At 53.0% G+C, this 26,346-nt stretch overlaps 1 protein-coding gene across 1 annotated transcript in view; it reads right to left on the reverse strand.

Annotated features, from left to right (window-relative positions):
* The window catches only part of LOC140411190 (dynein axonemal heavy chain 8-like), a 2,783,184-nt gene that overhangs the window by 66,594 nt on the left and 2,690,244 nt on the right, over positions 1-26,346 (reverse strand). Inside the window, exons 87-88 of the mRNA XM_072500280.1 lie at positions 23,039-23,140; positions 6,422-6,582 (exon numbers count right to left, since the gene is read on the reverse strand). Coding sequence (XP_072356381.1) covers positions 6,422-6,582; positions 23,039-23,140 — 263 coding nt within the window. The remainder of the gene's footprint in view (positions 1-6,421; positions 6,583-23,038; positions 23,141-26,346) is intronic.

The following is a 26,346-nucleotide window of genomic DNA, read 5'->3' on the forward strand; positions in this document are numbered from 1 at the left end:
CCCCCGAGAAAGGGAGAATGACTGGCTTGGAGGCCCGCTGACTCCGGCGTCGCTCGCGCTGGTTCTAGCCCCCGAGAAAGGGAGAATAACTGGCTTGGAGGCCCGCTGACTCCGGCGTCGCTCGCGCTGGTTCTAGCCCCCGAGAAAGGGAGAATGACTGGCTTGGAGGCCCGCTGACTCCGGCGTCGCTCGCGCTGGTTCTAGCCCCCGAGAAAGGGAGAATGACTGGCTTGGAGGCCCGTTGACTCCGACGTCGCTCGCGCTGGTTCTAGCCCCCGAGAAAGGGAGAATGACTGGCTTGGAGGCCCGCTGACTCCGGCGTCGCTCGCGCTGGTTCTAGCCCCCGAGAAAGGGAGAATGACTGGCTTGGAGGCCCGCTGACTCCGGCGTCGCTCGCGCTGGTTCTAGCCCCCGAGAAAGGGAGAATGACTGGCTTGGTGGCCCATTGACTCCGGCATCGCTCGCGCTGGTTCTAGCCCCGAGAAAGGGAGAATGACTGGCTTGGAGGCCCGCTGACTCCGGCGTCGCTCGCGCTGGTTCTAGCCCCCGAGAAAGGGAGAATGACTGGCTTGGAGGCCCGCTGACTCCGGCGTCGCTCGCGCTGGTTCTAGCCCCGAGAAAGGGAGAATGACTGGCTTGGAGGCCCATTGACTCCGGCGTCGCTCGCGCTGGTTCTAGCCCCCGAGAAAGGGAGAATGACTGGCTTGGTGGCCCGCTGACTCCGGCGTCGCTCGCGCTGGTTCTAGCCCCCGAGAAAGGGAGAATGACTGGCTTGGAGGCCCGTTGACTCCGGCGTCGCTCGCGCTGGTTCTAGCCCCGAGAAAGGGAGAATGACTGGCTTGGAGGCCCGCTGACTCCGGCGTCGCTCGCGCTGGTTCTAGCCCCCGAGAAAGGGAGAATGACTGGCTTGGAGGCCCGCTGACTCCGGCGTCGCTCGCGCTGGTTCTAGCCCCCGAGAAAGGGAGAATGACTGGCTTGGAGGCCCGCTGACTCCGGCGTCGCTCGCGCTGGTTCTAGCCCCCGAGAAAGGGAGAATAACTGGCTTGGAGGCCCGCTGACTCCGGCGTCGCTCGCGCTGGTTCTAGCCCCCGAGAAAGGGAGAATGACTGGCTTGGAGGCCCGCTGACTCCGGCGTCGCTCGCGCTGGTTCTAGCCCCCGAGAAAGGGAGAATGACTGGCTTGGAGGCCCGTTGACTCCGACGTCGCTCGCGCTGGTTCTAGCCCCCGAGAAAGGGAGAATGACTGGCTTGGAGGCCCGCTGACTCCGGCGTCGCTCGCGCTGGTTCTAGCCCCCGAGAAAGGGAGAATGACTGGCTTGGAGGCCCGCTGACTCCGGCGTCGCTCGCGCTGGTTCTAGCCCCCGAGAAAGGGAGAATGACTGGCTTGGAGGCCCGTTGACTCCGGCGTCGCTCGCGCTGGTTCTATCCCCCGAGAAAGGGAGAATAACTGGCTTGGAGGCCCGCTGACTCCGGCGTCGCTCGCGCTGGTTCTAGCCCCCGAGAAAGGGAGAATGACTGGCTTGGAGGCCCGCTGACTCCGGCGTCGCTCGCGCTGGTTCTAGCCCCCGAGAAAGGGAGAATGACTGGCTTGGAGGCCCGCTGACTCCGGCGTCGCTCGCGCTGGTTCTAGCCCCCGAGAAAGGGAGAATGACTGGCTTGGAGGCCCGCTGACTCCGGCGTCGCTCGCGCTGGTTCTAGCCCCCGAGAAAGGGAGAATGACTGGCTTGGAGGCCCATTGACTCCGGCGTCGCTCGCGCTGGTTCTAGCCCCCGAGAAAGGGAGAATGACTGGCTTGGAGGCCCGTTGACTCCGGCGTCGCTCGCGCTGGTTCTAGCCCCCGAGAAAGGGAGAATGACTGGCTTGGAGGCCCGCTGACTCCGGCGTCGCTCGCGCTGGTTCTAGCCCCCGAGAAAGGGAGAATGACTGGCTTGGAGGCCCGTTGACTCCGGCGTCGCTCGCGCTGGTTCTAGCCCCCGAGAAAGGGAGAATGACTGGCTTGGAGGCCCGCTGACTCCGGCGTCGCTCGCGCTGGTTCTAGCCCCGAGAAAGGGAGAATGACTGGCTTGGAGGCCCGCTGACTCCGGCGTCGCTCGCGCTGGTTCTAGCCCCCGAGAAAGGGAGAATGACAGGCTTGGAGGCCCGCTGACTCCGGCGTCGCTCGCGCTGGTTCTAGCCCCGAGAAAGGGAGAATGACTGGCTTGGTGGCCCGCTGACTCCGGCGTCGCTCGCGCTGGTTCTAGCCCCGAGAAAGGGAGAATGACTGGCTTGGTGGCCCGCTGACTCCGGCGTCGCTCGCGCTGGTTCTAGCCCCCGAGAAAGGGAGAATGACTGGCTTGGAGGCCCGCTGACTCCGGCATCGCTCGCGCTGGTTCTAGCCCCCGAGAAAGGGAGAATGACTGGCTTGGAGGCCCGCTGACTCCGGCGTCGCTCGCGCTGGTTCTAGCCCGAGAAAGGGAGAATGACTGGCTTGGAGGCCCGCTGACTCCGGCGTCGCTCGCGCTGGTTCTAGCCCCCGAGAAAGGGAGAATGACTGGCTTGGAGGCCCGCTGACTCCGGCGTCGCTCGCGCTGGTTCTAGCCCCCGAGAAAGGGAGAATGACTGGCTTGGAGGCCCGCTGACTCCGGCGTCGCTCGCGCTGGTTCTAGCCCCCGAGAAAGGGAGAATGACTGGCTTGGAGGCCCGCTGACTCCGGCGTCGCTCGCGCTGGTTCTAGCCCCCGAGAAAGGGAGAATGACTGGCTTGGAGGCCCGCTGACTCCGGCGTCGCTCGCGCTGGTTCTAGCCCCCGAGAAAGGGAGAATGACTGGCTTGGAGGCCCATTGACTCCGGCGTCGCTCGCGCTGGTTCTAGCCCACGAGAAAGGGAGAATGACTGGCTTGGAGGCCCGTTGACTCCGGCGTCGCTCGCGCTGGTTCTAGCCCCCGAGAAAGGGAGAATGACTGGCTTGGAGGCCCGCTGACTCCGGCGTCGCTCGCGCTGGTTCTAGCCCCCGAGAAAGGGAGAATGACTGGCTTGGAGGCCCGCTGACTCCGGCGTCGCTCGCGCTGGTTCTAGCCCCCGAGAAAGGGAGAATGACTGGCTTGGAGGCCCGCTGACTCCGGCGTCGCTCGCGCTGGTTCTAGCCCCGAGAAAGGGAGAATGACTGGCTTGGAGGCCCGCTGACTCCGGCGTCGCTCGCGCTGGTTCTAGCCCCCGAGAAAGGGAGAATGACTGGCTTGGAGGCCCGCTGACTCCGGCGTCGCTCGCGCTGGTTCTAGCCCCGAGAAAGGGAGAATGACTGGCTTGGTGGCCCGCTGACTCCGGCGTCGCTCGCGCTGGTTCTAGCCCCCGAGAAAGGGAGAATGACTGGCTTGGAGGCCCGCTGACTCCGGCGTCGCTCGCGCTGGTTCTAGCCCCCGAGAAAGGGAGAATGACTGGCTTGGAGGCCCGCTGACTCCGGCGTCGCTCGCGCTGGTTCTAGCCCCCGAGAAAGGGAGAATGACTGGCTTGGAGGCCCGCTGACTCCGGCGTCGCTCGCGCTGGTTCTAGCCCCCGAGAAAGGGAGAATGACTGGCTTGGTGGCCCGCTGACTCCGGCGTCGCTCGCGCTGGTTCTAGCCCCGAGAAAGGGAGAATGACTGGCTTGGAGGCCCGTTGACTCCGGCGTCGCTCGCGCTGGTTCTAGCCCCCGAGAAAGGGAGAATGACTGGCTTGGTGGCCCGCTGACTCCGGCGTCGCTCGCGCTGGTTCTAGCCCCCGAGAAAGGGAGAATGACTGGCTTGGAGGCCCGCTGACTCCGGCGTCGCTCGCGCTGGTTCTAGCCCCCGAGAAAGGGAGAATGACTGGCTTGGTGGCCCGCTGACTCCGGCGTCGCTCGCGCTGGTTCTAGCCCCCGAGAAAGGGAGAATGACTGGCTTGGAGGCCCGCTGACTCCGGCGTCGCTCGCGCTGGTTCTAGCCCCCGAGAAAGGGAGAATGACTGGCTTGGAGGCCCGCTGACTCCGGCGTCGCTCGCGCTGGTTCTAGCCCCCGAGAAAGGGAGAATGACTGGCTTGGAGGCCCGCTGACTCCGGCGTCGCTCGCGCTGGTTCTAGCCCCCGAGAAAGGGAGAATGACTGGCTTGGAGGCCCGCTGACTCCGGCGTCGCTCGCGCTGGTTCTAGCCCCCGAGAAAGGGAGAATGACTGGCTTGGAGGCCCGCTGACTCCGGCGTCGCTCGCGCTGGTTCTAGCCCCCGAGAAAGGGAGAATGACTGGCTTGGAGGCCCGCTGACTCCGGCGTCGCTCGCGCTGGTTCTAGCCCCCGAGAAAGGGAGAATGACTGGCTTGGAGGCCCGCTGACTCCGGCGTCGCTCGCGCTGGTTCTAGCCCCCGAGAAAGGGAGAATGACTGGCTTGGAGGCCCGCTGACTCCGGCGTCGCTCGCGCTGGTTCTAGCCCCCGAGAAAGGGAGAATGACTGGCTTGGAGGCCCGCTGACTCCGGCGTCGCTCGCGCTGGTTCTAGCCCCCGAGAAAGGGAGAATGACTGGCTTGGAGGCCCGCTGACTCCGGCGTCGCTCGCGCTGGTTTTTGACGGCGGCGCCATCACTTGGCCGAGATTTCAGAGAATCCCGGCCGTCGTCTCTTTTTTGAATTTTTTTTCCTCCGGCCAGTTCCTCCGTTTACTCACCAGTATCTGGAACTCCTCTCTCCGACTCTGCTACATGGAGAATTATGTCAGTTCTCTCCCTTGTAGCGCCAGCTGCCAGTTTCACATTCTCCCAGTTCCACCTAATTCCCTGTTAGCTGTACTATCTTCCTATTTCTAGTCTCAGTGGCATGTGGCACAGAGAGTAATCCCGAGATTACAATCCTAGAAGTCTTGTTTTTTAACTTTCTACCTAACTCCCTGAACTCCTGCCGTAGGACCTCGTCACTCTCCCTACCTATGTCGTTACAACCAATATGTGCCACGACTTTGGGCTGTTCCCCCTCCCCCTTCAAAATGCCCTGTGTCCGTTCAGAGACATCCTGGACACTGGCACCAAGGAAGCAACATACCATCCTGGAGTTTCTTTCACATCTACAGAAGCATCTATCTGTGCCCCTGCATATAGAGTCCCCTTATAACTATCACTCCAGTGTTCTTTCTCCCTCCCTGCTTAACAAGAGCCGTGGTGCCACTGCTGTGGCTGCTATTAGTTAATAGTCAATAAAACATTATAAATATTGAATCGGGAGGAATGAATGGTAACTTTTCAATCTTAAAGTGATCCCTAAAAAAACACTAAGTCAGTAATTTTGAGCTAATCTTTCTGAGGTATTTCAGTGCAGCTGGTTACGTAATATTTCAGAGATGTGTAAATGTGAAATGGTGTCCATTAGCTTGGGAAGAGCTTTGTTAAAAGTGCTTTCACTGTTGAAATACCACCTGGGGAGTTTCTCGGAAATAGATAAGTCCCAATGGGCGGAACGTTCTGATTTTTTTTAGAAGTCTTGTCTCCGGCACAAAAAGTGGATGGAACCAGCCCTCCAGCTGCCTCACCGAGTTTTCCCGCCTCATTTTCAAACACTAATAAATGAAAGGTTAGCAGGTGGGACCGACTATGACATAGTGATGAGGTGGTGTCTGAATGAACCTGCTCCGCCATCCCCAACCTGAGCTCCTGGCAGATCGGGACACCCCGATCAAAACCACCCCCGCCAACAGATACAATGCCCCACAGACACACAGGATCCCCTTCAACAGACTCAGGATATCCCCCCTCTCTAAAGGAATCCCCCCCCCCCATGGACACGGAACACCCCCCCCCCCCCCCAAGACACAAAATGCCCCCCCCCCGAGAGAACACCTTCTGCCGCGGATCTACCCCCACAGACATGGACCCCACCACCCAACGGACACGGAATTACATCCCCCTACTCCCCTCCACTGAACACCCCTCCCAAGAGAACTCCCACTGCCACAGACCCCCCTTCCCCCCCCCACAGACATAGGATTCCCACCCCATGGACATGGACCCATCCTCCCAGGGAACCCCCAACATGGGCATGGAATGCCCCCTGGGAACCAACTCCCCCACGGTGGTATAAGTGTGTAAAGATTGGCTAAAGTTCTGTCCTTCATCATGCAGACAACTCCAACAGTCTGAAATTCTTTGCTGCTCTTTCATGCTACCCGTAGTATTTATTTTCACCAGGCACAATGAGGTAAGTAATTATTTATGTTTGTGGGCTCCAGAGAAGCAGGAATAATAATCTGCTATAAATGGTAAGATTTTAAATGGAATAAAGCCCCGTTCTGACCTCTCATTCTAACCACGCTGCTTTTCCTCTATGCTCCTGATCTCCATACATTCTCTATTATGTAACAAAGGTTTTTGTCCCCATTAATACCAGGGAACAAAAAGCAAGTGATCTTTATTGTGTCCTCAGGTAGTAATCAAGAGTTAACTAGAATGTTACTTACGTGATGTCAGCATTTGGGTGTAGGCCAAACACTTGAGGGGTGTCAACGGCAGGAAGTGTCTGAATGTAATCCAGATAGTTTTCCACAGTGGCACATATTGGAATAATGTAATCAATGTAAAAGTTGAACTTGGGATCAAATGTCTTCTCACTGAACCACACCTAGTTAGTAAGTACATAAAACAGTTACATAATGTGTATTTTACAAGTTATTCCTTTAAAGCAAATTTTTAGCTATAATACTTAAAGTATCCCAATCCAGGTTAAAACAAGCTTGTGATTGATTTGAGAAATTAATCACACTTTTACTTAATAACTAGTATCAGAAGAATCAAAAGCTTTGTGGTAAACCACTCTTGCACCTATATTAGGTGATGTACGGTAGGACCTGTACTACAGGTACGGCGGTAGTCCCTGCCTGCTGGCTCTGCCCAGTAGGCAGAGTATAAATATGTGTGTCCTCCGTGCAGCAGCCATTTCGCCAGCTGCTGTGGGAGGCCACACATCTTAGAGCAATAAAGCCTCAGTTGTATTCAACTCTCGTCTTTGTCCAATTGATCGTGCATCAATTTATTGCTCTAAGATTTTCAGAAGATGGACCTCCGTATCAAACCGGATCACCTGCAGCTGGATCCGCAATCAAGCAACGCCAAAAACACTGGCTAGCTTATTTCGAGGCGTACATCAGGTCTGCACCAGACCCTGTTCCGGAGGCTCAGAAAATACAGATACTGTACTCGAGGTTGAGCTCCAACATCTTTCCGCTGATCCAGGACGTGCCAAACTACGACGAAGCTATGGCGCTACTTAAAGAAAATTACGTCCAGCGGACGAACACGCTCTTCGCCAGACACGTACTCGCTCTCAGCTCCCTGGTGAGTCCAGAGAAGACTTCTGGCGGGCCCTAATCCCACTAGTCCAGGACTGTGACTGTCAGGCTGTTACGGCCACTGAACATTCTAACCTCCTTATGCAGGACGCTTTTGTTACAGGGATTGGGTTGGACCTCATACGCCAGCGACTTTTAGAAGGGGCCACACTCGATCTCATAAGAACATAAGAACTAGGAACAGGAGTAGGCCATCTGGCCCCTCGAGCCTGCTCTGCCATTTAATGAGATCATGGCTGATCTTTGTGGACTCAGCTCCACTCTCCGGCCCGTACACCATATCCCCGAATCCCTTTATTCTTTAGAAAGGTATCTATCTTTTTCTTAAAAACATTTAAAGAAGGAGCCTCAACTGCTTCACTGGACAAGGAATGCCAGAGATTCACAACCCTTTGGGTGAAGAAGTTCCTCCCACACTCCGTCCTAAATCTACTTCCCCTTATTTTGAGGCTATGCCCCCTAGTTCTGCTTTCCCCGACCAGTGGAAACAACCTGCCCGCATCTATCCTATCTATTCCCTTCATAATTTTATATGTTTCAATAAGATCCCCCCGCATCCTTCTAAACTCCAATGAGTGCAGTCCCAGTCTACTCAACCTCTCGTCATAATCTAATCCCCTCAACTCTGGGATCAACCTAGTGAATCTCCTCTGCACTCCCTCCAGTGCCAATATGTCCTTTCTCAGGTAAGGAGACCAAAACTGAACGCAATACTCCAGATGCGGCCTCACCAACACCCTATACAATTGCAGCATAACCTCGCTAGTCTTGAACTCCATCCCTCTAGCAACGAAAGACAAAACCCGATTAGCCTTCTTAATCACCTGTTGCACCTGTACACCAACTTTTTGCGACTCGTGCACCAGCACACCCAGGTCCCTCTGCACAGCAGCATGTTTTAACATCTTACCGTTTAAATAATAATCCATTTTGCTGTTATTCCTCCCAAAATGGATAGCCTCACACTTGGCAACATTGAATTCCATCTGCCAAACCCTAGCCCATTCACCTAACCTATCCAAATCCTTCTGCAGACTTCCGGTATCCTCTGCACTTTTTGCTTTACCACTCATCTTAGTGTCATCTGCAAACTTTGACACATTGCACTTGGTCCCCAACTCCAAATCGTCTATGTAAATTGTGAACAACTGCGGGCCCAACACTGATCCTTGAGGGACCCCACTAGTTACAGGTTGCCAACCAGAGAAACACCCATTTATCCCCACTCTCTGCTTTCTGTTAGTTAACCAATCCTCTACCCATGCTACCAGTTTACCCTCAATGCCATGCATCTTTAGTTTATGCAGCAACCTTTTGTGTGGCACCTTGTCAAAAGCTTTCTGGAAATCCAGATATACCACATCCATTGGCTCCCTGTTATCTACTGCACTGGTAATGTCCTCAAAAAATTCTACCAAATTAGTCAGACACGACCTACCCTTTGTGAACCCATGCTGCGTCTGCCCAATGGGACAATTTCCCTCCAGGTGCCCCGCTATTTCCTCCTTAATGATAGATTCCAGCATTTTCCCTACAACCGAAGTTAAGCTTACCGGCCTATAATTACCCGCTTTCTGCCGTCCTCCTTTTTTAAACAGTGGTGTCCCGTTTGCTACTTTCCAATCCTCTGGGACCACCCCAGAGTCTAGTGAATTTTGATAAATTATCACTAGTGCGTTTACAATTTCCCTAGCCATCTCTTTTATTTTTTAAAAAAATATATTTTATTCAAAATTTTTGGCCAACCATAACAGTACATTGTGTATCTTTTACACAGTAATATAACAATATAAATAACAATGGCCAGTTTTTTTAAACAAGAAATAAATAATATATAAACAACATCAAAATTAAAAAACAAAACTAAATGGCAACTGCCTTGTTCCAAATAAATACTCTCCAAAAATACAATTCAGCCGTCCAGTACACAATTACCTATAACAACAACCTATACATATTATACTTATACACTAACATCCCTGAGAGTCCTTCTGGTTCCTCCGCTGCGGGAATTCCCTCACCTGTTGCCTCGCAAAAGCCCTCAGTTGCATGTACCGGAATGCATTCCCTTGGGGCAACCCATATTTTTCGGTCAGCGCTCCCAGACTTGCAAACGTCCCATCTACAGACAGATCTCTCAATTGTGTTACTCCTGCTCTTTGTCATGTTCCAAATCCCCCATCCATTCTCCCCGGAGCAAACCTATGGTTATTTCTTATCGGGGACCACCCCGAGGCTCCCGTCTTACCCCTATGCCGTCTCCACTGCCCCCAAATTTTCAGAGTAGCCACCACCACCGGGCTTGTGGTGTATTTCTTCGGTGAGAACGGCAACGGCGCCGTCACCATAGCTTGCAGGCTAGTCCCCCTGCAGGACGCCTTCTCCAATCTCTTCCACGCCGCTCCCTCCTCTTCTCCCATCCACTTACATACCATTGAGATATTGGCGGCCCAGTAGTACTCACTTAGGCTCGGTAGTGCCAGCCCCCCTCCTATCCCTACTACGCTGCAAAAATCACTTCCTCACTCTCGGGGTCTTCCCGGCCCACACAAAACTCATGATACTCTTCTCAATCCTTTTGAAAAAAGCCTTCGTGATCACCACCGGGAGGCACTGAAACACAAAGAGGAATCTCGGGAGGACCACCATTTTAACCGCCTGCACCCTCCCTGCCAGTGACAGGGATACCATGTCCCATCTCTTGAAGTCCTCCTCCATCTGTTCCACCAACCGCGTTAAATTTAACCTATGCAATGTACCCCAATTCTTGGCTATCTGGATCCCCAAGTAGCGAAAGTCCCTTGTTACCTTCCTCAGCGGTAAGTCCTCTATTTCTCTGCTCTGCTCCCCTGGATGCACCACAAACAACTCACTTTTCCCCATGTTCAGTTTATATCCTGAAAATTCTCCAAACTCCCCAAGTATCCGCATTATCTCTGGCATCCCCTCCGCCGGGTCCGCCACATACAACAACAAATCGTCCGCATACAGAGATACCCGGTGTTCTTCTCCTCCCCTGAGTACTCCCCTCCACTTCCTGGAACTCCTCAATGCTATTGCCAGGGGCTCAATCGCCAGTGCAAACAATAATGGGGACAGAGGACATCCCTGCCTCGTCCCTCTATGGAGCCGAAAATACGCAGACCCCCGTCCATTCGTGACCACGCTCGCCATCGGGGCCCTATACAGCAGCTGTACCCATCTAATATACTCATCTCCAAAGCCAAATCTCCTCAACACCTCCCACAAATAATCCCACTCCACTCTATCAAATGCTTTCTCGGCATCCATCGCCACCACTATCTCCGCTTCCCCCTCTGGTGGGGGCATCATCATTACCCCTAGCAGCCTCCATATATTCGTATTCAGCTGTCTCCCCTTCACAAACCCAGTTTGGTCCTCATGGACCACCCCCGGGACACAATCCTCAATCCTCATTGCCATTACCTTGGCCAGAATCTTAGCGCCTACGTTCAGGAGGGAAATAGTCCTATAGGACCCGCATTGCAGCGGGTCTTTTTCCTTCTTTAGGAGAAGCGATATCGTTGCCTCTGACATAGTCAGGGGCAGCTGTCCCCTTTCCCTCGCCTCATTAAAGTTTCTCATCAGTAGCGGGGCGAGCAAGTCCACATATTTCCTGTAAAATTCAACTGGGAATCCATCCGGTCCCGGGGCCTTCCCCGCCTGCATGCTCCTAATTCCTTTCACTACTTCCTCCATTTTGATCTGTGCTCCCAGTCCCACCCTCTCCTGCTCCTCCACCTTCAGCTGGTCCAGAAAACACATAATTCTCTCCTTCCCATCCGGGGGCTGAGCTTCATATAATCTTTCATAGAATGCCTTGAACACTCCATTCACTCTCTCCGCTCCCCGCTCCATCTCTCCCTCCTCATCCCTCACTCCCCCTATTTCCCTCGCTGCCCCCCTTTTCCTCAATTGGTGGGCCAGCAACCTGCTCGCCTTCTCTCCATATTCGTACTGTACACCCTGTGCCTTCCTCCACTGTGCCTCTGCAGTACCCGTTGTCAGCAAATCAAATTCTACGTGTAGCCTTTGCCTTTCCCTGTACAGTTCCTCCTCCGGTGCCTCCGCATATTGCCTGTCCACCCTCAGAAGTTCTTGCAGCAACCGCTCCCGTTCCCTACTCTCCTGCTTTCCTTTATGTGCCCTGATTGATATCAGCTCCCCTCTAACCACTGCCTTCAGCGCCTCCCAGACCACTCCCACCTGGACCTCCCCATTATCATTGAGTTCCAAGTACTTTTCAATGCACCCCCTCACCCTTAGACACACACCCTCATCCGCCATTAGTCCCATGTCCATTCTCCAGGGTGGACGCCGTTCTTTTTCCTCCCCTATCTCCAAGTCCACCCAGTGTGGAGCGTGATCCAAAATAGCTATAGCCGTATACTCCGTCCCCCTCACCTTCGGGATCAACGCCCTTCCCAAAACAAAAAAGTCTATTCGCGAATAAACTTTGTGGACATAGGAGAAAAACGAAAACTCCTTACTCCTAGGTCTGCTAAATCTCCATGGGTCTACTCCTCTCATCGGCTCCATAAAGTCTTTAAGCACCTTGGCTGCTGCCGGCCTCCTTCCAGTCCTGGACCTCGATCTGTCCAGCCCTGGTTCCAGCACCGTGTTAAAATCTCCACCCATTACCAACTTCCCCACCTCTAGGTCCGGGATACGTCCTAACATGCGCCTCATAAAGTTGGCATCATCCCAGTTCGGGGCATATACGTTCACTAAGACCACCGCCTCCCCCTGTAATTTGCCACTCACCATCACGTATCTGCCCCCACTATCCGCCACTATGGTCTTTGCCTCAAACATTACCCGCTTCCCCACTAGTATAGCCACCCCCCTGTTTTTCGCATCTAGCCCCGAATGAAACACCTGCCCCACCCATCCTTTGCGTAGTCTAACCTGGTCTATCAGTTTCAAATGCGTCTCCTGTAACATAACCACATCTGCCTTAAGTTTCTTAAGGTGTGCCAGTACCCGTGCCCTCTTTATCGGCCCGTTCAGCCCTCTCACATTCCACGTGATCAGCCGGGTTGGGGGGCTCTTTACCCCCCCCCCCCCTTTGTCGATTAGCCATCCCCTTTTATCCAGCTCCTCACCCGGTTCCCAAGCAGCTGTGTCCCCCCCAGGCGGTGCCCTCCCGCCCCGCCCACCCCACCCCATACCCGCTCCCCCTTCTCCCCAGCAGCATCAACCCAGTAAATCCCCCCTCCCACCCCCCCCCCCCCCCCGCTAGATCCCCCACTAGCGTAGTTACACCCCCCATGTTGCTCCCAGAAGTCAGCAAACTCTGGCCGACCTCGGCTTCCCCCCGTGACCTCGGCTCGCACCGTGCGCCGCCCCCTCCTTCCTGCTTCACTATTCCCACCATAATTATCATAGCGCGGGAACAAAGCCCGCGCTTCCATTTTGGCCCCGCCCCCAATGGCCAACGCCTCCAGCTCCTCCACTTCCCTTCCTCCCTCCCCCACAACCTGTGGAAGAGAGAAAAGTTACCGGGTCGCAGGATTAACAACATAATAATCATCTCTCCCCCCTTTTTCCCCCTCTTCGCCCCCCATATCCGCCCCACCACTTTGTCTCAAACGTTCTTTTTTATTGTCTCAAACGTTCTTTTTTAATAACCCGCTTATTCCAATTTCTCTTCAACAATAAATGTCCACGCCTCATCCGCCGTTTCAAAGTAGTGGTGTTTCCCTTGATGTGTGACCCACAGTCTTGCCGGCTGCAGCATTCCAAATTTAATCTTCTTTTTATGAAGCACCGCCTTGGCCCGATTAAAGCTCGCCCTCCTTCTCGCCACCTCCGCACTCCAGTCTTGATATACGCGGATCACCGCGTTCTCCCACCTACTGCTCCGAGTTTTCTTTGCCCATCTGAGGACCATCTCTCTGTCCTTAAAACGGAGGAATCTCACCACTATGGCTCTGGGAATTTCTCCTGCTCTCGGTCCTCGCGCCATCACTCGGTATGCTCCCTCCACCTCCAACGGACCCGTCGGGGCCTCCGCTCCCATTAACGAGTGCAGCATCGTGTTCACATATGCCCCGACGTCCGCCCCTTCTGCACCTTCAGGAAGACCAAGAATCCTTAAATTCTTCCTCCTCGCATTATTCTCCAGCACCTCCAGCCTTTCCACACATCGTTTATGGTGTGCCTCGTGCATCTCCGTCTTCACCACCAGGCCCTGTATATCGTCCTCGTTCTCGGCAGCCTTTGCCTTCACGACCCGAAGCTCCCGCTCCTGGGTCTTTTGCTCATCTTTTAGCCCTTCAATCGCCTGTAATATCGGGGCCAACAGCTCCTTCTTCATCTCCTTTTTAAGCTCTTCCACGCAGCGTTTCAAAAACTCGTGTTGTTCAGGGCCCCATATTAAACTGCCACCTTCCGACGCCATCTTGGTTTTTGCTTGCCTTCCTTGCCGCTGCTCTAGAGGATCCACGCAATCCGGCCACTTTCCTCTCCTTTTTCCATCCGTATCCAGGGGGGATTCCCTTCTGGTTTACCGCACAGTGTTTTTAGCCGTTAAAATTGCCGTTGGGGCTCTTATTAAGAGCCCAAAAGTCCGTTCCACCGGGACCTGCCGAAACGTGCGACTTAGCTGGTCATCGCCGCACCCGGAAGTCAGCCATCTCTTTTAACACTCTGGGATGCATCCCACAAGGGCCAGGAGACTTGTCTACCTTTAGCCCCATTAGCTTGCCCAATACTGCCTCCTTAGTGATTACAATCATCTCAAGGTCCTCACCTATCATATCTCTATTTCCATCAGTCACTGGCATGTTATTTGTGTCCTCCAATGTGAAGACTGACCCAAAAAACCTGTTCAGCTCCTCAGCCATTTCCCCGTCTCCTATTATTAAATCTCCCTTCTCATCTTCCAAAGGACCAATATTTACCTTAGCCACTCTTTTTTGTCTTATATATTTGTAGAAGCTTTTACTATCTGCTTTTATGTTCTGAGCCAGTTTACTTTCATAGTCTACCTTACTCTTCTTTATGGCTTTTTTAGTAGCTTTCTGTTGACCCCTAAAGGCTTCCCAGTCCTCTAGTCTCCCACTAATTTTGCCACTTTGTATGTTTTTTCCTTCAATTTGATACTCTCCCTCACCTCCTTAGATATCCACGGTCGATTTTTCCCCTTTCTACCGTCTTTCTTTTTTGTCGGTATGAACCTTTTCTGAACACTGTGAAAGATCGCTCGGAAGGTTCTCCACTGTTCCTCAACTGCTTCACCATGAAGTCTTTGCTCCCAGTCTACCTTAGCTAGTTCTTCTCTCATCCCATTGCAATCGCCTTTGTTTAAGCACAAAACACTAGTGTTTGATTTTACCTTGTCATCCTCCAACTGTATTTTAAATTCCACCATATTGTGGTCGCTCCTTCCAAGAGGATCCCGAACTATGAGATCATTAATCAATCCTGCCTCATTACACAGGACCAGATCTAGGACCGCTTGTTCCCTTGTAGGTTCCATTACATACTGTTCCGGGAAATTATCCCGGGCACATTCTATAAACTCCTCTTCAAGGCTGCCTTTACCAACCTGGTTAAACCAATCGATATGCAGATTAAAATCTCCCATGATAACCGCTGTACCATTTCTACATGCATCCGTTATTTCTTTGCTTATTGCCTGCCCTACCATCCTGTTACTATTTGGTAGCCTATAGACTATTCCTATCAGTGACCTTTTTGCCTTACTATTCCTGATTTCCACCCAAATTGATTCAACCTTGTCCTCCATAGCACCAATATCACCCCTTACTATTGCCCGGATGCCATCCTTAAACAACAAAGCTACACCACCGCCCTTACCGTCCATTCTATCCTTTCGTATAGTCTGATACACTTGGATATTTAACTCCCAGGCGTGACCATCTTTTAACCATGTTTCAGTAATGGCCACTAAATCATAGTCATTCACGATGATTTGCGCCATCAACTCATTTACCTTATTTCGTATACTATGAGCTTTCAGGTAAAGTACACTTATGCTGTTTTTTATGTCTTTGTTATGAATCCTAACACCTTGATCAGTAACTTTTCGCAAATTATTTTTCCTCTTACCCTTTCTCCTAATTTTCCTTGTCTTTGAGCCCATATCTCTACATAATAACCTGTCACGTAACCTGCTGCCTTGATCTCCATTAACCATTATACTGTCCATAGCTTTACACTTCCCTTCCCCCCAACTTGCTAGTTTAAAGTCCTTGTGACCAACCTATTTATCCTATTTGCTAGAACACTGGTCCCAGAATGGTTCAGGTGAAGACCGTCCCAACGGTACAGGTCCCTCCTGCCCCAGTACTGATACCAATGCCCCATGAAATGGAATCCCTCTTTCCCACACCACTCCTTTAGCCACGTGTTAACTTCTCTAATTTTCTCAACCCTATGCCAATTGGCACGTGGCTCGGGTAGTAATCCAGAGATTATAACCCTGGAGGACCTGTTCTTTAATTTAGTCCCTAGTGTTTGATAATCCCCAAACAGGTCCTCTTTCCTAGTCTTACCTATGTTGTTAGTCCCAACGTGGACCACAACAACTGGATCCTCCCCCTCCCTCTCCAAAATCCTTTCAAGCCGATCAGAGATGTCCCTCACCCTGGCACCGGGCAGGCAACATACCATGTGGGACTCTCGATCTGGCTTACAAAGGATGCCATCAATCCCCCTAATTATAGAATACCCTACAACTACCACTTGTCTTTTTGCTCCCCCCTCTTGAATGGCTTCCTGTACCACGGTGCAGTGGTCAGTCAACGCATCCTCCCTACAGCCCTCTTCCTCATCCACACAGGGAGCAAGTACCTCATACCTGTTGGACAAGGTCAAGGGCTGAGGCTCCTCAACTCCTAAACTCAGGATCCCCCTACCTGCCTCCCTTGCAGTCACACCACTCTGTCCCTGACCACTGTCCGAATTAACAGTACTTATTCTACCGGGTGTGACTGCCTCCTGAAACAAAGCGTCCAGGTAATGTTCCCCCTCCCTGATGTGCCGCAGTGTCTGCAGCTCGGTCTCCAGCTCATCAATTCTGAGCCGAAGTTCCTCGAGCAGCCAACACTTGCTACAGATGTGGTCACTGACGGTCTCAATGGGATCCACCAGTTCCATCATCATACAGCAACAGCACATCACCTGACCAGCCATATTCAATTAGTTAATTAATTTAAATAATAATTAAAACATTAAAAAAAAATATAACCTCAAGGATAAACCCGAACACCAACAAAAACACAGCCCTCTCTCGCCACTCACCCAAACTCAGTCACTCACCTAAACTCAGATGCACTCTGTTCCAATCAGCACTCCGTGTCTAAAGGCACTCTTGCCACACCTTTTGTGCACTCACCTCTCCCAGCACTGTAAGAGACATCTCGCAGAGACAAAGAAGCTAGCGCTCTCTATGATGGTCGCCTCGTGCAATATTCAGGCCTACACCCCCAGCCGCGCGGCCCACCCCTCATACACATCGTGGACCCCACAGACAGCCGTGCAGCGGGGGCCATACCCAGCCAATATGCCTGTGCCACGCGCCAGCCAGCCAAACCTGGGGGTCCCCGATGTTACTTTTGCGGCCAGCAAAAACATCCCCGCCACGCTGCCCAGCCCGCGCTGCACTTTGTAAGGCTTGCGTTAAGAAGGGGCACTTCGCCGCCGTGTGCCAGACCTGCGCAGTCGCCGCTATCGCCCCCACCCCCCTCGTTTATGCACAATGGGCACCGCCACCTTCACCCCCACGGACCACATGCGGCCAGTGGGGCTGCCATCTTCTCCCCCTCAGACCACGTGCGGCCAGTGGGCGCTGCCATCTTCTCCCCCTCAGACCAAGCGCGGCCAGTGGGTGCTGCCATCTTCCCCTCTGCGCAACACGTGCGGCCCATGGGCGCCGCCATCTCTTTCTACCCCCGCCATGTGCGGCCCACGGCCCAATTTTGTCCTCCCCAGGATCTGCAGGCGCCGCCATCTTGTCTCCCCCATGGCACATGGGCACCACCAGCGTTCCAGGACCCATGCCCGACCGGGCAACCTATTGTCCGACCAATCAAAGAATCTCCCTGGCCTCTGGATCCCATTCAGTGGCAATCCGGGGGTACTGTATGGTCACACTCACGGTCCAGGGAGTAGAATTCAGCGGCTTCCGCCTCTACATCCTCCCTAACCTCTGCGCTGCCCTACTACTCGGTCTGGACTTCCAGTGTAACCTCCAGAGCCTAACCCTGAAATTCGGTGGGCCCCTACCACCACTTACTGTGGACGGCCTCGCGACCCTAAAGGTCAGTCCACCTTCCCTTTTCGCAAATCTAACCCCGGATTGCAAACCCGTCGCCACCAGAAGTAGACGGTACAGCACCCAGGACAGGACCTTCATCAGGTCCGAGGTCCAGCGGCTGCTTCGGGAAGGCATCATCGAGGCCAGCAACAGCCCCTGGAGAGCCCAAGTGGTAGTGGTTAAAACTGGGGAGAAGCACAGAATGGTCGTGGACTACAGCCAGACCATCAGTCGGTAACGCAGCTCGACGCGTATCCCCTCCCACGCATATCTGATATGGTCAATCAGATTGCACAGTACCGGGTCTTCTCAACGGTCAACCTCAAATCCGCCTACCACCAGCTCCCCATCCGTAAGCCCAACCGTCCATATATTCGAGGCAGATGGTCGCCAGGGCTGGCTTAGCACTGGGCTAAAGAGCTGGCTTTTAAAGCAGACCAAGGCCAGCAGCACGGTTCAATTCCTGTACCAGCCTCCCCGAACAGGCGCCGGAATGTGGCGACTGGGGGCTTTTCACAGTAACTTCATTTGAAGCCTACTTGGGACAATAAGCGATTTTCATTTCATTTTTTTCATTTCATTTCAACACTTCCTCAGGGTTCCCTTCGGCGTCACCAACGGGGTCTCGGTCTTCCAAAGGGAGATGGACTGAATGGTCGACTGGTACGGTTTGCGGGCCACCTTTCCGTACCTAGACAACGTCACCATCTGCGGCCACAATCAGCAGGACCATGATGCCAACCTTGCCAAATTTCTCCACACCGCCACTCTCCTAAACCTCACCTATAACAAGGCGAAGTGCGTGTTCAGCACGAACCGCTTAGCCATCCTCGGCTACGTGGTCCAGAACGGCGTTCTGGGGCCCGATCCCGACCTCATGGAGCTCCCCCTCCCCCACTGCCCCAAGGCCCTCAAACGCTGCCTGGGGTTCTTTTCATATTACGCCCAATGGGTCCCAAACTATGCGGACAAGGCCCGCCCCCTCATACAGTCCACCCACTTTACCCTGACGGCCGAGGCTCAACAGGCCTTCGCCCGTATCAGAGCCGCTATCGCTAAGGCCGCGATGCACGCTGTAGACGAGACGCTGCCCTTCCAAGTGGAGAGCGACGCATCAGACATCGCCCAAGCCGCCACCCTCAATCAGGCAGGCAGGCCCGTGGCATTCTTTTCCCGCACCCTTCATGCCTCCGAAATTCGGCACTCACCGTCGAAAAAGAGGCCCAAGCTATCGTTGAAGCTGTGCATCATTGGAGGCATTACCTGGCCGGCACGAGATTCACTCTCCTCACTGAGCAACGGTCGGCAGCCTTCATGTTCAATAACACACAGCGGGGCAAGATCAAGAATGATAAGATCTTGAGGTGGAGGATCGAGTTCTCCACTTACAATTACGAGATTTTGTATCGACCCGGCAAGCTCAACGATCCCCCAGACACCCTATCCCGAGGTACATGTGCCAGCGCACAAGTCGACCGACTCCGGGCCCTGTACGACAGCCTTTGTCACCCGGGAGTCACACGGTTGTACCATTTCATGAAGGCCCGCAATCTGCCCTACTCCGTCGAGGAAGTACGGACAATCATCAGGGACTGCCAGGTCTGTGCGGAGTGCAAACCGCACTTCTACCAGCCAGACGGTGCGTGCCTGGTGAAGGCTTCCCACCCCTTTGAACGCCTCAGTGTGGATTTGAAAGGGCCCCTCCCCTCCACCGACCGTAACATGTATTTTCTCAGTGTGGTCGATGAGTACTCCAGATTCCCCTTCGCCATCCCATGCCCTGACATGACGTCTGCCACCGTCATCAAAGCCCTCAACACAATCTTTGCTCTGTTCGGTTTCCCCGCCTACATCGACAGTGACAGGGGATCCTCATTCATGAGTGGTGAGCTGCATTCCTACTCAGCAGGGGTATCGCCTCCAGCAGGACGACCAGCTATAACCCCCGGGGAAACGGACAGGTATAGAGGGAGAACGGGACGGTCTGGAGGGCCGTACAACTGGCCCTGTGGTCCAGGATTCTCCCGGCCTCCCGCTGGCAGGAGGTCCTCCCTGTAGCACTACACTCCATTCGGTCACTACTGTGCACCACCACTAACAACGCACCCCATGAACGTCTCTTTGCCTTCCCCAAGAAGTCCACATCCGGGGTGTCCCTACCGACTTGGCTCGCAGCTCGAGGACCCGTTCTTCTCCGTGGGCATGTCCGACTCCACAAGGCGGACCCGTTGGTGGAGAGGGTGCAGTTGCTCCATGCAAACCCCCAGTATGCCTACGTGGCGTACCCCGACGGCCGCCAGGATACTGTCGCCCTCAGGGACCTGGCACCAGCAGGTTCCACGCACACACACACCTCTAGCCCAGCTCCACCCCCCCCCCCCTCCCCAGGCGCTCCCAGCAGCAACCCCCCCCAGGACCATCCGTCCTCCCCCTGCCCATGCCCGAGGATGAAGAGGATTTCGACACGCTCCCGGAGTCACCGAAGACCAGACCAGCATCGGCATCGCCGCCACCACTGCCTCGTTCCCGGCGGTACATCAAGGCCCCGGACCGGTTAAACCTCGAACTGGTTCACTGGACTTCAAAAGAAACATTTTTTTTTGCAAATATTGTACATGTAAATTCAATTGCTGTATATAGTTCTCCACCACCCCCGTCGGACTCAATTTTAACAGGGGATGAATGTGGTAAACCACTGTTGCACCTGTATTAGGTGATGTACGGTAGGACCTGTACTACAGGTACGGCGGTAGTCCCTGCCTGCTGGCTCCGCCCAGTAGGTGGAGTATAAATATGTGTGTCCTTCGTGCAGCAGCCATTTCGCCAGCTGCTGTGGGAGGCCACACATCTTAGAGCAATGAAGCCTCAGTTGTATTCAACTCTCGTCTTTGTCCAATTGATCGTGCATCAAGCTGCAAGAAAATCCCTCATATACAAAAAACGCAACCATTTGGCAGATTTTGAAAGGGGAAAGCAAAGCCAATTCTCCGCCAATCTACAACTTCTCTACTGTCTGCTTTTAAAGAAGGGACCAATCATTTGCAAGAATGCTCTATTTGCAAAACATAAGATAACATTTCATTAATGGTTCTGAGCTGCATATTCCTTACTTCTGGTTGGAGGCATGAGGCAGAAATATTGGGTGGGGTTCTCCGCTTGCCGACGGCAATCGGGAAGCGAATCCTTTTTTACGACCGAATCGGGGGCGGCGCCTGTTTTGGTGCTCCGACCCCTACAAACTGGCATCATCGAGTAGTGCACTGCACGCCATTGGGAGGGCTTCAGGACGTTACCTGAAGGCCCTCCCTCAATGCTCCATCCTCGATGGGTCGAGTTACCGACCGCACAGGCCATGTGTGGTCTCAGCGGTCGGAAACCCGGCGTGGCGACAGCGGATTGTGTCAGGGGGGCGGCTTCGGCGAGGGCTGGGGGGATTGGTGGGAGGTGGCCCGGGGGTGGTGGTGGGGGGGGGGGGGTCTAGGGGGGCCGTATTTGGCAGGTCGGGACTGTGTGCGGACAGCGCCATCTTGTACGGCGCGAGCAGTGCAGGCTGTCGCCGTGCGCATGCGCGACCACGGACCCGACAATTCTGCGGCCGTTTATATGGGGAAGGACGTGTGTTGATATGTGGCGCGGCTGCTCGGCCCTCACCGGTCGGAGGATTGGTGCTGGGGCCTCACCGAGTTTTCCCATGTAAAACGCCACTGATCCTCCGGATATAGCCCCCAAATCAGAGAATCCAGCCCACTTTCAAAGTGTCAGCTCGGTGTGTAGTCCGCTGACTGCACTGCCGGCTCTTAGTGCCAACATTCTGAACACTCTGAAAAGATTATGAATGAACCCACCCTGCCAGCAACCTAGGCTCCAGAGAGGTCGGGTATAAAAAAAAGTAAAGGAATGACCCCACTGTGATGAATGTAGGAATTGTGCGGGATTCTCCAATCCTGGGGCTAAGTGTTGACGCCATCGTAAACGCCGGAGAGCTTTACGACAGCGTCATCTGGCCCCTAGGAGCAGCGATCCTCCGCCGCACAAGGGGCCAGCACAGCACTGGAGCGATTCATGAGGCTCCAGCTGCCAATATGGATGCCAGCATGGCCGGCGCGGGTCCGGGCATGCGCGTGGGTTGCCGTCTCCGCGCCGGGCCCCGGGCAATATGGCGGAGCCCAACAGGCGCCCCCCCCTCCCCCCCCCCCCCCCCCCCCCCCCCCCCCCGCAATTAGCCCACCTGCCGATCGGTTCGCCCCGATCGCGGTCCTGGCCAACGTGGAGGCCCCCTCCGGAGTCGGATCCCCCCTCCCCCCCACCAGGATGGCCCCCGCAGCCAGAACACCGAGGTCCTGCCGGGTAGGACCACACGTGAACGACGCTGGCGGGTCTCGGCCGAATTTGGCGGGCATTCGGCCTGCTGAGCGCGGAGGCCATGTTGAGTGGCCCCCGACCGGCGCTGCGCCGACTGCGGCGGCGCATTGATGTTTTACAACCCATGAATTGAAGAGATAGATTACAAAAGGGTTAGCAGTTAAGTAAATTTAGGAAAAGAAAATATGCTATGGCCTGGTGACAAGGGTCCAGGGACATAAAGTGACACAGGGAAAGACAGAAAGGCAGTTCAGTCACTGTGTGTCTACCAGAGAATGAAGGCAGACATTTTATGCACTAGTAAGATTATTGGGGAACTGAGTTTAGGAAACTCATATATTTTCTCTGAAGTTAGGGTTCAGATTGTATGTTTTTTTTGAGAGCCTCTCCGAGAGAGATACCAGCTGTAAGAAAAGCATCTAGTGAATGCTCAGAAATGCACCAGAGGAAAACCGTTTGCAACTGTGCCATCCGAGGCAGGAAGCTGCGGTGTTGAGATTGTGATAAATCTTCACTGGGGTTTCATGGCTGGAAGTGTACTGCTGGAGTTAAAGGGGTTAGAACAGAATAATATACCTAAGTGCAGAAAGAGGCTATTTGGCCCTTCGAGTCTGCACTGACCCTCTGAAAGAGCACCCTACCTAGGCCCACTCCCCTTCCCTATCCCCGAACTCCACGTAACTTGAACATCTTTGGACTGTGGGAGGAAAGCGGAGCACCCGGAGGAAACCCACACAGACACGGGGAGAAAGTGCAAACTCCCTGGTGATGTGAGGCAGCAGTGTTAACCACGGTACCAGCCCTTGGTGCCGAGTTTAAATCATTTCTGAGATTTGTATTGAAATCTTTCCAACCACTTTTTCTAGTGTAATATAGTTCATTTTTCTCATTCAGTAAATATTTTATTCATTGTGGCAAAGGTGCACTGGGAGACTCTTTCAAATATGTTCAGTAACTGACATCCACAGCTTCTAAAAACAAAGTTTGGCTGTATCAAGCCAGTTTCACTCTAGAATTTGACTTGCCCAGTGGTAACATCAGCTGGGATCATAACAAATTACCTTGCAAAAGCAATTGAGGAGGCGTTTGTCATAGTCATCTGTAACACGTCCTCCGTACTGAACTTCTCCAAGCATATAACGTATAGTATTCCACGACACACCCTGAGGGAATCCAAATAAAGAGAGCGACATCTCAATCTAGTACATAGATTCTTACCAATAACCAAGTACCTTGATTTGGATAAGAGAAGATGATTCGCTTCTTGAGTAGTTGGGGTAATTCTATGAGTAAGTTAGGATGGGATAGATTGTATATCCAAACATCAGTAATTAAAAATAGTGATGAATATTATTTCATTTTAATACATAAACTGAGATAGGCAGTTTAATGCCAAAAGAGCAATCACTGCTCAATAAATTTTGGGAGATTTAAAGTTTCCCCTGCAGCTTTGGTGGAGGATCAGTGAAGACCGCCCATGCAAATTCCAGTCTTTATCAGAGGTTGCTAACTGTCTGTCATCTGCTCTTCATCCATTTGCTTTACTGCTGGTCTTAAATGTCTGGGTTGCTATTGTTAAGGGAAATTTACATTAGAGGTTATTCATTAAGAATCTCTCTGTTTTATTATGTTTAATTATTAGCTTATGCCTGCAATAGTGTGGACTGCTGAGTCATTCTATACTAGCTTACTCACCACGGCAATCTAATTCTGCAATGACCTGATAAGTACAGTTACTGGCGAGTCATTCTCTAACTGACCTACTGACATCTGCAATGTTCCGATTAATTGCTGAATCATTCTGTTTCTGACAAACTGACCGTTAACTATTGAGACACCTGTTATTCTTGTAATTGTGGACAAGGAGTTGTGGACGATTGTTAACGGATGGTCTCAGAGGAATGTGATTGGAAGCTATTTGTTGCTAGGGGGGCCTAATTGGTCGTGTATGTAACCCCCCAAGCTAATGAGGAACTAACCAAGTGTGTAAACGTATAAAAGAGGCTAACTGCCATTGTACAATTGAGAAGGTGACCACGAGCACCGCGGAGTGCCTGGCTTTCTCCCAAAAGCTTTTGCCAAGAAATGGACTTTACTCAACTCTTTGGTGTGAATAAGTTATTTACCACTACACTTGATATGAAGCAGCCTCCAATGATAGGGCTCGCTGGTTTCTTGATTTAAAAAAAAACTTGCTCAAAATCTTAAATCTATTGAGAGATCTGTTAATTCATAGGTTCAAGGGATCTTAGAAATGTACACCATAGTAGGAGCCTATCAGGTCACCGTTCCATGTACCAATGGCTCGACCATATGTATACGGAGAAAGCCTGAGAAAAATATATTTAAAAAGGTATTTGCTATAGGCTCCCAAATGCCTGTGCTAGCTTTGGAAGAACTGTTGTGTTTTGTCCTATATATATCCACTTGTTGTCCATATCTCTGCAAGTTCCTCATCCTCAAGCATCTCCCCAACTTTCTTTTTTTTAATATAAATGTTTTTTATTGGGTTTTTGAACAAGGTATATTTACCGTTATGTACACAGAATAATATATATATATATATAGAAGAGAAGGGCACACACAAACATACCAAAAAAAATAATAATAAAAAAGAAATAAAAACTAAAATAAGGTAACTGGTAAGGTATTATGCACCAGGTCAACAGCAGCAACTCTGTACAATTGGCAATATTATTTACAACACTTAAGTAGGCATCTGTATGTATGTGTGTGCGTGTGTGTGTGTGGGGAGGGGGGGGGGGGGGGAGACTGGGGAGGTAGATATACATTTGGGTGCCGGAGAAACAATTGCAGAGGGCAATACTCGAATGGGTCTGGTGTTGGTGTTGTCACTTGCTTCTCCTGGCCGGATTTTGCTGCCGTTGTCTTCTCGCGCTCACCTCCACTTCAGCCGTTCCTCCCGTCTTTCGCCTGGATTCTCCTTGCTCTCTGTTCCTGTAGATGCCAAGTCTGTTATCGTTTCCCGTGCCCTCCTTCTGGCTATCATTTCCCTGCCCCCCCCTCCCCCCACCTCCCTGGTTCTCCTCTATTGTTCCCTGTCTCTTCACTCTTCCCCCCCTCCCCCCCCACTTCTGCCCCCTCCTGTGATTTGCCTTTCTTTCCTCTTAGGTTTAGCTGTTTCCCCCCCCCCCCCTCCCCCCTCCCGGTCTATCTCTCCATCTCATGTCTTGGCTACTTTCCCCTGATTCTTGGCTACCTGGCGATTCTTCTGTTTGTTCGTTGGCCACAAACCGGTCCCGGAACAATTGGGTGAATGTCTCCCACGTTCTGTGGAAGCCGTCGTCTGACCCTCGGATGGCGAATTTGATTTTCTCCATTTGGAGAGACTCCGAGAGGTCGAACAGCCAGTCTGCAGCTTTGGGTGGTGCTGCTGACCACCAGCTGAACAGGATTCTACGGCGGGCGATCAGGGAGGCAAAGGCAAGGGCATCCGCCCTCCTCCCCAGGAATAGGTCCGGCTGGTCTGATACCCCGAAGACCGCCACTTTTGGGCATGGCTCTACCCTCACCCCCACCGCTTTGGCCATTGCCTCGAAGAAGACTGCCCAGTACCCAGCAAGTCTGGGGCAAGACGGGAACATGTGGGCGTGGTTGGCTGGGCCTCCTTGGCACCGTTCACACCTGTCCTCCACCAGGAAGAACCTACTCATACGGGTTCTTGTTAAGTGGGCTCTGTGTACCACTTTTAGTTGCGTCAGGCTGAGCCTTGCGCACGTGGAGGTGGAGCTGACCCGCTGCAGTGCTTCGCTCCAGAGTCTCCACCCTATTTCAATCCCCAGGTCATCCTCCCATTTCTTTCTTGTTGCGTCCAGTACGGTGTCGGGCCTTTCTACCAGTCTGTCAAACATGTCGCTACAGTTCCCTTTATCTAGGATGCTTGTGTCCAGTATCTCTTCCAGTCATGTCTGTTGTGATGGTTGTGGGTATGTCCTTGTCTCCTTTCGTAGGAAGTTTTTGAGTTGCAGGTACCTTAGCTCGTTCCCCCTGGCTAGCTGTAATTTCTCTGTCAGTTCGTCCAGTGTTGCGATCCTGCCATTCGTGTATAGGTCCCTGACAGTCAGTGTCCCTCCGTCCTGTCCCCACCTTTTGAAGGTGGCGTCAGTCAGCGCTGGTGTGAACCTACGGTTGTCACAGATGGGAGCTTTGTCCGACATTTTGGTCAGGCCAAATTGCTGCCGTATTTGGTTCCAGGACTGGAGGGTGGCTATCACTACCGGCTGCTGGAGTATTTTTTGGGTGGGAATGGGAGTGCTGCCGTGGCTAGTGCCCAGAGGGAGGTCCCCATGCAGGAGCCCCTTCCGCGCGCACCCACTCGGCTTATGGCTCCTTGATCCATCCCCTTATT

Source organism: Scyliorhinus torazame, chromosome 4 (assembly GCF_047496885.1).
Source record: "Scyliorhinus torazame isolate Kashiwa2021f chromosome 4, sScyTor2.1, whole genome shotgun sequence".
Lineage (NCBI taxonomy): Eukaryota > Metazoa > Chordata > Chondrichthyes > Carcharhiniformes > Scyliorhinidae > Scyliorhinus > Scyliorhinus torazame.